Source organism: Anneissia japonica, unplaced genomic scaffold (genome assembly GCF_011630105.1).
Source record: "Anneissia japonica isolate Jap-2015-1 unplaced genomic scaffold, ASM1163010v1 scaffold284860_len1800451_cov186, whole genome shotgun sequence".
NCBI classification, from domain to species: Eukaryota; Metazoa; Echinodermata; class Crinoidea; order Comatulida; family Comatulidae; genus Anneissia; species Anneissia japonica.
In genome coordinates, this window is record NW_022706010.1 from 1,670,690 (window position 1) to 1,681,948 (window position 11,259).

The 11,259-nt window shown below is 33.2% G+C and overlaps 1 protein-coding gene and 1 long non-coding RNA gene across 3 annotated transcripts in view; one reads left to right on the forward strand and one right to left on the reverse strand.

The window, feature by feature from the left end:
- The window catches only part of LOC117105970 (oxidoreductase NAD-binding domain-containing protein 1-like), a 30,962-nt gene extending 19,918 nt beyond the window's left edge, over positions 1-11,044 (reverse strand). For both annotated transcript variants that reach the window (XR_004444972.1, XM_033247276.1), the window contains exons 1-5: positions 10,834-11,044; positions 2,922-3,000; positions 2,580-2,689; positions 1,894-2,032; positions 506-742 (exon numbers count right to left, since the gene is read on the reverse strand). Coding sequence is in view for 1 of the 2 variants with exons in the window: in XM_033247276.1 (XP_033103167.1) it covers positions 506-742; positions 1,894-2,032; positions 2,580-2,689; positions 2,922-3,000; positions 10,834-10,862 (594 nt within the window). In the remaining variant the exon portion in view is untranslated. The remainder of the gene's footprint in view (positions 1-505; positions 743-1,893; positions 2,033-2,579; positions 2,690-2,921; positions 3,001-10,833) is intronic.
- LOC117105972 lies at positions 5,038-8,539 on the forward strand. Its single transcript, XR_004444975.1, has 2 exons — positions 5,038-5,354; positions 7,380-8,539. It is a non-coding gene; the product is annotated as an uncharacterized LOC117105972 (long non-coding RNA).
- Positions 11,045-11,259: the final 215 nt, after the last annotated feature.

Consider the following 11,259-nt stretch of genomic DNA (forward strand, 5'->3'; position numbering starts at 1 on the left):
GGACTGAAATGCTGGATTACCGAAATGAGCAGGTTCCATATACAGTAATATGGTGTGAAAAAAATATCTGCTTGACAACGTAAATTCCTGAAAAATTCTCATTATAGTAAATTATCTACTTGTACATGAGCTGGAAAATGCACCAGTTGTCACTATAACAAATTACCAACTGCTAGGCCATAGTAAAATTATGTGCAAAAAAAAATTATTCTGTCAAGATTGGTTCATAAAGACTCTTAATGTATTAAATAGAAAATATTAACAGCCAACTATATTATATCAAGGTGCTCTCAATTGTCAAAGCCCATTTAAGTCAGTCTCAATAATAATAGCTGAATAATAATTGCTAATATTCTTCTCTCTCATAAATGGAGAATTTATTTAGGTATAGGCCTTTGACCCTTATACAAATATAATATATACACCACACTTTATGATACTATAAAATATTGTAGATATAATATCATTAATACTGTAAATGAAAAAAACACCCAAAATGACTTACATGAAAAATCAATTCTTTCTGTGTTGAAGCACTGTAAAGTAGCCTAAAGGATCTGCCTGTAAACCATGGTTTGTGTGCCCTATGTGTACTCTCTGCATGCCTCAAGATCGACAGAAGTGGGTTGATGCCTATGCCACCAGCTATTAATAAAATATTGTAACTTGGATCATTTGGTTGAGGGTCATACACCATCTGCGTTCCTCCGACACGAAGAGATACCTTACTTCCAACTTTGCACTAGGAAAAAAAATGTTTGTAAAAATTTGTTTGTCAAAAATATTCATAAGACAATATTCTTTGTAAATAACCTTTATTGCATGTATTTTGTTATAATGAAGTTCCTTTATCTCTAGCTTAAATTAAATCAGGATGGGGACATATGTTTTTCTCAAATATTTATCATCTTTAAACAACACCAGTGGAGGTGTATATCCATACCGTAGTTACTTTCATGTGATTTGCTATTATTTGTTGAGTATTACGCAATACCTTGAGAAAATACGTGTCCTAATAGGAAAACCCAAGTGTGTATACTACTTGGCCTCATAGCTCAATTGGTAGTGTATCCAAACAGTAATTGGAAGGTCTAAAGTTCATCCAACTTTATATGGCACCGATTCCAAAAAAAATCAAAGGTGCAACGCATGTGCATAGCTACCAGAAAACAAATCTTAAAAGGGAACTAGAAAGATGATATTTTTTTTCTAGAGGGGATTTTTGATAAATCATTAGTATTTTTAATAGTATTATAGAATCAACTTTAAATCATTTCTTGGCAATTTTTTATGAAGCTATAGGCCACTTTGATTTAGCAGTGTGATGTCAGTGTAAGCTCCTGTAACCAAAAATCGCTATATGATCTTTGGTTACAGTAGCTTACACCGATGTCATGCTGCTATAGGGCCAAAATTGCAATGGCCTTCAACTTCATAAAAAATTGCAAAATAAACAATTTTAAAGTTGATTCTATTACTAGCAACATATCAAAAATCCCCTCTAGAAAAAAAAAAATCTTTCTAGTTCCCTTTTAAGTCTGAAGCTGTGACTTAAATTTGCAAAGAGAGTTAGAAGAAGTTATGTTATTTGAAAGCTGGTTCCAAAAAAACAACTATATAATAATTTGCCAGAATATATATATTACACCAGTTTACCTCCAATTAATATTACGTGAATATTAAATCATCTATTAACTCTGTCTCTTATACACATCTAGATGTGTATAAGAGACAGAACCAAGCCTCTGCTATCAAATTAATTCTAGTGTAGTAATTGAAAAGGTATTGAAGATATTGAGTAGCCTCCCACTGTTTGCACCATTGGATCATGTATAAAGAAATCCACCCTGGAAAATAAAGAGCAAAATTTCAATAGGAATTTTTATGCATTACCTCTTCATGAACCCAGAGGGTGGGAGGATAGTCACTTAACTGAACAGCAAGCTCAAGGTAGCCTGACTGAAGATGATCAGGTGATGAAGACATGGAGAAGCCAGTGAATATTTCAACACCTGGAATGAAGAAATCTACCCTACAAAGTAGAATTTAATGATTAAATTACAGTACAGGTACATATAAATAATAATCAAGAGGCTGACCCAGTGTTTTACAATAGAGGGAGTGCAATGGGGTAAAAAGTGGTGAAGCTGATATACCAGAGTTTGTATTATGTTTTTTGACATGTTGTTGTTGAGGCATAGTGGCACAACCAAACAAACAAATGATACTTTTTTAAACATGTTTTTAAAAATAATTTTAACAAAATTTTTTTTTAATACAGTACACTGTATATATAAATCATGTCGTATGTTGTTAGGGCACATAATAGATGAGCTTACTAATACCTGTTCGTGCCCTTCCACTTACTGGTAGTGGTGTACCGTATATACAGATGCAGTGTTTTGTAAAAATATAAATAATATAGAAATTTATAACAAGAGGTATGCAAGGCAATAGGAAAAAAACAGCACTTGATTACATTTTTAATGAAAAATAACAGAAGAGGGAGAGCTTTGACCATTGATCTTTTATCATTAGTCCGAATACACAAAAAAATAACAATTAGTCATTTCACTTACCACTGGCCAGCTTTGAAATTAAATGCTGGGTCATCTATATTTAGTAGAATTCGCTTAACTGTTGGCGACATATCGTTAACTTCAACCACTTCTGCTTCCGATGCCTTTTGCTAAAAAAAATATATTAATATCATTTTGATGCTTAAAGCTCTATCCACACCATCAAATTGTATGCATATATGGGTGACAACATCTAGTCATTATGGGAAATTAACAAATAACTCAAATTTGTGTCATATAAAACATACATACTGTGGACAGAACATATTATATAAATTGATGATATTTGGATTTTTACAACAAAACAATGAAATGTAAAAAAAAATAAATGCTTTTTCTGACCTTCTGCCTTGCTTCGTGGGCAGTCTTCTCCAGGTGATTGCCTCCTTGTCTACTAACACTCATTGCTCTTGTCAAAGCCCTTGTGTAGCAAACAAAAGTGGTAATAATGTGTAGTATGCATGATATTATTAATAAAAGATGTGTGTGTTGTCCTAAATATTGTTAGTGTATTTATGAAATGATCATTACTTAGGCTTATTTATTAAATTCAATTTAGCACACATAGAAAAAAATCATTAGATTATCACTCTTCTTTTTTTTTTTTAATTGATGAGGGTAAGAGAATTTCTTTTTTTTTTTTAGTGGGTTTGTGGGGTGTGGAGATGGGATTGTACCCGGGTATTCCCGTGTGCATGGACAGAATAAACATGATATCGTTTCTGAAGTGGCAGATGCATTTAAACAAACTGCCCTGTGATTCAATGGCCTATCCAAAACTAGGCCTATATTCCGGTGAAAAAAATCAGACATTACTCGAACATCAAAGGGAAGGGAACACCCTAATTATAGTTATATAGTAGGCATAGGCGCCTAGGCTTTGGTCTTTACTTCGAGTCGGGCCAGACTTTGCCTAAACTTACTTTCTTGATGTCGTAGGTTAGTTTTTTAGGAACAGACCGCGGTGTTGTCTATCAGAGTTTGAAGTCTGCCCAATTCGGAGCCAATTCCTTTATATTTTGTGAGCATTTAAATTGAAAAAAAATGAAAAAATTATTACTATATTTCCAAAAATTTTTGCCACGGACGGGAGCGATAAATCTAATACATTTTTCTATTTGCCCTTAACATCAATTTGTTCTAAAATATTCAAAATCTGGCCTTCACTCATTCACAATTTTTTTTTTGTTACTGTGAATTTACTGAATCACTTTCTTTATTACTTTCGATGCTGGTTACACTAAAACATGCTTCGAAGTACAGTAGGTTTAAACTCTTTAAAATTGGGCCTGATAGTCTTGAAATGGGGACCAATCCTCCTGGGCCTGATCGTCTGTAATTCACCAGGCTAGGCAGACCTAGATAGGCTATCTAAGCCAATGTAGGCCCATGGAGGTATCATTGAGAAGGCGATCACTTGGCAACAGTTCCCTTTGATGCGAAAAACCAATGTGTTCCCCGCCTTTGGATAGCACAGGTGTATTAATACCTTATTATTAACATTTTTTAGTTAGCAACAACTTGGCAACGACATGGTTTTATACGCTTCAACACAGCAGTTGTGCGATAAACCATTTGATTTTAACTCATTAGATTTCTTTAAATGCTTCAACACAAGGTTTTTTTTCAACAAAAAAGATAATTTTATAAAACAGGTTGCTGCAGTGTTTCCGCGCTTGCTAGCACGACGAGCTGTACATACAGAAATTGCTAGAATGTCCAAGTCAATTCTTAAATTAACATTTTTAAAACAATTAAAGGCCAGTCTTATAATTTGAATCTTAATTTTCCCATGAAACATCCATCAACAAAATGTGGCATCATTACGTGGTACCTTTCAAAAACTTTCTTGTCGAAATCAAGGTTAATTGAACCGAATGCTTACGAGGGAATGCCCCGTCCTCCTGTCGGGGAGAAAAACAACAGTTCGTTGGGAGGGAAAAAAAATTATATGCTATTTTCTACATATTAGTAGACACTAAAATTGATTAAATAAGCCCTCGAAAGCAATGTATTCGATGCTCGAAATACGCAGAACTGTGTGTGTGTACCATCAAAGATGGCTGCCATAGATTTAGCCAATCAAATTTCGCTAAGCACCATCGTTTGCAATTGCGCCCCTCAATTTACTCAGAAAGTTCAGTACAGCTATTTACCCGTATGTTTGAAACGTGTATTTTGTACACAATTTTAATTTTCATTCCTTTATTTTTGAATAAGATGTTCCACTTTGCCTCATTTTGGCTACAATAGTTTAATAATTTGTTATTACCATTACTCATTATCATTAATGAAATAATAGTCAGTCAGGAGGCTTATTAATATGTAATAATATGTATACTAAGCCTGAAGGTGGCGCTTTACTATGACGGCCATCTTTTAATAGCTCTATGCTCAAAACCCATAAAGCTATTAAACAACTAGAGTGCTGACAAGATGGCAAAGCAATGCAGAGTTATGTTCTAAATTCTTCAAAAAAAAAAAAAAAAAAAAAAAAATGCTTCTACTTTCATAGTTTGATATTATCATATTTGTTAGAAAAATAAATTGTTTGCATTCATTACAGAATGTTGAAATGATCAAAAAATATTTATGAATAATGCTGCATTTGTAGAACTTGGTGTGAATGTTGTTATTTGTCCTTTTTGCACCCGAAAACAGATTTACCGTGCTACTGTACAACAGTCACCTCTCTCAATTCAGTGCATTACAGAAGCGCTCAAGACTCATCATCACTGGAGAATGAATAACAACATTAACAAGGTCATGTTTATGGTAAATATATTTCATTTTATTCAATTGATCATTCACAACACAAGGCTAAAAGGGTTTTTTTTCAAAACCATATTTTCATTTTACACGTTGTGTTCAATATAATTATTTTATAATTAATTTTCAATTAGCATAACAATTTCAAGTTAATATATTTAGTTTATTTAATTGTTTAAACACATGCATATTACAACACATTTATTCATGCATATATGAGCTATTAGACCATGGGTCTGAACTATTTCTTAAACTCTTAAAGGAAACTACACAAATAAAAATGATTTATTAATTTTGAATGGGCAAATTTAAACACGTTCGAATTGAAAAAAAATAATTTCCATCCCTGAATTTTAACCACTTTCCAACCCTCCTAATTTATTTTTTGTTTAACTACATGCATACAAATTGCAAATGCATACTTTCAAATTGTAACCTTCCCCTTCTCCCTCCCAATTATTTAATTGTTTAAACACATGCACTCATGAACTTTCAGACCATGTGCCTATTTCAAACTCTTGAAGGCAACTGCACTTTAGGGACATCAATGTTTATCGATTTTGAAAAATTACAATTTTTGTCATCTTATGGCGAATTGATGCTTCTGATATATGTACAATTACACGATTATAGAATTTAGTATATGTTTGAAACTTATTTTATTATTTGCATAATGTGACTGTCCTCAAACCCTGGGTTATTGGATTTGCTGCAGTTACCTGATTCAAGAGTTGGAAATAATTTAGGGCCATGGTCTGACAACTCATGGATGCATTCAATGATCATTTTGATGCATATGCCTGCCTTTGTGTTGATTTTGTTAGGTGTTTGTAAAACATGTAAGTTAAAGATTTTCTCGCATGTTTTTATGATATGATTTCAAAGACCCCATTGCTAGCAAAAGTTAGCCCCCCCCCCATTATTTTTACGTTGAGTAAATTTCTGAAATGGATGTTTGATTACTGTATAACAGTGGTCATCATGTGTATTATGTGATTGAATGATTGCGTTGACAGAATTTGGACAATTGATTGAATCCTTGATTTTACGGCATACAAACCCAGATATGTAATATAGAATGTTGTCACGATATGGGTTGGATGAACATGGTAAGTCCATGTCGTCCATATCATTCGCACTTGAATTATCATTGTTTTCAGGAATGTCAATATCTTTCAAAGGGGAGCTTCGTTTGGACATGGGTGTTTGAGCAACAGTTTCAAATTGCAGACAATTTGATTTTAGTGATGCTTTTACAGAGTTGTTGAATAGCATACTGTGTAATGATGGAATTGGGATTGTTATTCCAGCCATTTCTTGCACGTATACAAGAAAAGAGTACTTCAACGTGATAATTAAGGGGATTGATTGGCCGTGTTAGTAGTCCTTTTGATAGTGAAATGGTGGATTTTATTGATATTGCTAATCTTATGAACCCTGTTTTTCTTCTTGAAGTAATTAACTTTTCCCATTTACTTGTTCGGTGTTTAGTAGCATTGATGCACACTCTATAAGGGACTGTTCACATAGTTTAACATTTGATTGTTTTATCGGGGATTTATATCCACATGCTCTTGGGTTTCGGGAATTTAGGATGTCAAAGGTTTTATCTATGATTCTTATAAATTTAATTGTGCCCTCACTTCCAGAAAATTCCTTGTTCGATAGGTCATCACCTAAGGAATTCCAGCACATTAGCTACTGAGGAGCTTAGAGTTTGGGCAGCAAGTTTTACATTCATTTTGTGTTCTTTCCATTTAATGTGATTTGAATTTAATTTATTTGCCAGATAAAGACCCTCCTTTTCTTGTACTGTAATATATTTAATGTTTCGAAATATTTCCATTTCACTGTTGTCTTTCCGTTTACTGATGACTTGCAGGGAATCACAAACTCCTTCCACTCAGCTCTGAAATTTTAAACAAAATATGAAAATAAATACTGTATGAAGTTTGAGGCATTCTTAACATGTATATTTTTTAATTGGAAAAGTAAATTACTGTATTACTTAATTTATTTCTTTACATACAGATTCGAGATGAGCAAACATTCAACTTACAGTGTGTTTCGTAGAAGCTTCAACATATGGCAGACATCAAATATCACATGAACATCATAGCTGCAAGTTGGGTGAGGGAATGTTGTTATAATTGATTCATATGTTTGACCAAAGTTACAACCAAGAAACTTAGCTGCTTCCTGATTATAAACATATGTTCCATCCCAAACTACGCTCCAAGTTGTTAGACCAGTATCGGCAAGTAGACTTAAAGCAGTTTTGACGAGTTGGGAGAGAACACAGCCAGAAATCTTGTTGCATAAAAAATATCCTATAACTGATTTCCATGAACGTCCTGTTAAACCCACAACCATGAATACTAGTGACTCGGTAGCTAATTCTTCAGAGGATTCTACGTTAGAATTTCCGTAATTTACAAAGCCACTATATTGTTGATTTTTTGCATCCCATAATGACTGTTTCCTAATGTGTCCTACAGTTCCTACCATCAATAATGAGTGTTACATAGTTGCAGATTTCCCTATTTGTCACTTTCATTTTAAGTTGCTCAATTACTTCGGAAAGAAAACCAGACAGTCAACTGAGCAGCACCAGTTTCTGATAGATGATGAGTGAGGAAGGTGCAGGATCTTGCATACATAATCATAAGCTTTTGGGGATTGATAATGTAATGTTACGGCAAACTGCTTTGCAGTGTCATAATAGTGTTTTCCTTTGGGATTGAGTTTGTGATTTCTTGACATGTTTTTATCAGCTCCAGTGTAAGTCCTGTGAACTCTTGCTCAATTATGTTGCTTACATCTTCATCAATTTTGTTTTTTTTCCCTTAATTGCTGAAGAAGAGCTGATATTGACTTGATTTTTAAAATTTTTTCTCCACACCTTGCTTTTTTTTTTATTGTTTTGACTTCTAACTTTAAGGCATTTATTCTTTCTTCTTTTGAAACTTTTAAGTAATATGGGTGATCAAATTTTGCTATTCTAGCAATTTTACTGGAACTGTCTATAGTATCTGAATTAAATTTTTCGTTTTCTTGTCAATGCAATTTGTTCAAAAAATGTTAGATTATTATTTTTACCACAGTTTTCGAACACAGTGGGAATAACACTTGCTTTAAGTCGTCTTTTTTGGTCTGGTGACTGTTGAATTTAAGTCATTATCATTAAAATGCAGAGAGCAAACAAACTGGTGTTTAGACGGGTCTGAATTTTCGTCGCTTTGAAAAAAATTTTTATCAATATTTTCCTGTGTCAATAGAAATCTGTTGAAAAATAAATAAAGTTATTTGCATTGTTATAAATGAATAATAAAAATAAATCAGTGGGAAATCTACCAATAGGTAAATAAAAATTATATATAGCCCTAAATGGATAAAGTATTCATATTTAAAATAATTTCATAAAATAAATTTTGAAAAATGTAATTCCTCGTGTTTTTGTTTTTGTTTTTATTTTTGGTTCTATGTTCTATGCAAGTAAAAGGAGCAATGCAAAAATGGATAAATTAATACTATTATGAAACTCCCCATATTATAGAAATATAGCCTATCTTTTAACTACTCTACGGTATAATAAAAATAAAATAAAGTGAATTTTAATTTTTTTATAGGCTACTAGACATTGTCATAAACCTTGCTAGTTGATAACACTATAATGAATATTAAAATACCAACTAACATTAGGCATAACACCATACAATTGAAAAATAATATTGTAATAATTATTTTTAACCTACAATTTTAAACTGAGGAATTACTGTATTTATATTTGTATATTTTTGTTGTTTGTATGTTTAACTGTCAAGGCTAAATGAGTTTTCCCATTGTGGGATAATAAAGTTTTATTGAATTGTAGAATAGAAGTATTTTATTTATTTTTTTTCATAGAAAATATTTTAAGTTAAAACTTTATTTGCTTGGGAAAAAAATAAGGTAGGCTATGTAAATAAGCTGCTGTAACTTACAAAGAAATTTATTTTTATTTTGGAATGAAATATAACTTGAATATAATTGAAAAAAAAAACATACCTATGATAAGAAATCTTAATACCAGATTGATCTTCATACAAATGCTGTGTACTTGTTGTTAACTGCACAACGGCGTACCATAATATTTTATCACTCTACATTGTCATTTTTTGTAATGTATTACTGGTGCAAATTAATTGAAGAAATAAACGTTAGTATGTACGTTACCCATGACCGTCACACCGGGCGTACTTTGGAATCTTTCATACAAGACTGAGGGCGCAATTCAAGATTATGCCTAAGTGAATTTTGATTGGCTGAATCTACGGCAGCCATCATGGATGGTACACACACACAGCTCTGCGTTTTAGGAACGTCAAATGCATTGCTGTTACTAAAGGAACACAGCCCGGCTTGAGATAAGCCACCTAGTTAGACTGAAATTTTATTCTTCATTTCAATTCATTAATTTTAGCGATGTTATGGTGTATTGTAGTTCATGAGACTCACTTCGCAGAACAAATTAATAAATTTTCTCTATCTACTCAAATGTTCGTTTTGTGCACCTTAGTCCCAAAAAAAAAAAATAAAAAAATCAGATGCAACAGACATTGCGAAGTACCCAAAATTAATAAAATAAAAACTAACACCATAAAACGCTGTACTCGCGACTAGTATCGGATTGTCGATACCACAGTTAAGATCAAAGGACTGTACGCACGCGCTATGTTCAAGAGGGGAGATGTGCGTCCTTCTGTTCAATTACCTTGATGGAACTTGATATGTAGAACAACGACCATCCGGCGCCCCATGTGACAAGTGTATAATGATTGATAGTGTCCTGTACTTTTTCTTTTCCTGCACCCAGATGGAACGATCGCGCTTTGTTTCGGTCGGGCCTCATTTTGGTCGCGGTTTATTTCGAACATGGAGCACCGAAGAAGTTGCGAAAAACGCAAAATTTAATATGCCTAGGCCCTATATATATTAATTATAATTAGTTCATCAAGCGGTTTATCAAGTATTTTTTTATTTCTGTTTTGCTATCTTTCTACTAACAACAACATTTTATCTTTCTACAGTACTAACATATTCTCTTTCTTCCATTTACGGTGATATATTCATTATTGATTGAAACATGATCTTATGATTGAAACAATGGAATTTAGTATGTGCTTCATGCTATACTTTTTGTTGCATTTTCATATAGGCCTAGGCCTACTATAATTATGGTTAATAAAATGTATCTTTCATTTTAATTGAATATTGTTACCATCTGAAATCTATTTCATAATTTGAAATGAAGCGCGACCGAAATGATCTGTATTCGTACAATAGAGTACTTTACAGCCTACCGGCCTACTACTACTACAACTCTAGGCCTAGAGGAGCTAGGGCTCTAGGCCTACGCCTGAATACTACTACTAGCTAGGCCTACTACTATTACTAGGCCTAGCCTAGGCCTAAATAAATGATTTAGGCCTAGGCCTATGCGTACCTTTTCCCTTGTAAATGCCTCAGAAACATGCGTATAGTTGATTTAGAATGTCATTCAAGCCGTCTTACATTTAAAAAATGAATTCAAAAATTCTTATATCAATTAAAACAGAATTATGCTAAAGGACGACAAGAACACCAACAAAGTTCAAAATAGAAATACACGAGGGCTGAGTCTAGACTCAGACCATAGGTGGTACGTACAAAGAGTATAAATAGAACAAGAGAGCAAAGTCCCGTTCGTAAAAACGTCATGCCTGTGTAGGACGCCAACTAACGGTTGTATATTCTTTTTATTACCATAGAGCTATTAAACAACTAGAGTGCTGACAAGATGGCGCAGCAATGCAGAGTTATGTATGTGTACCATCCAAGATGGCCGTCGTAGTAAAGCGCCACCTTCAGGCTTAGTATACATATTATTCCC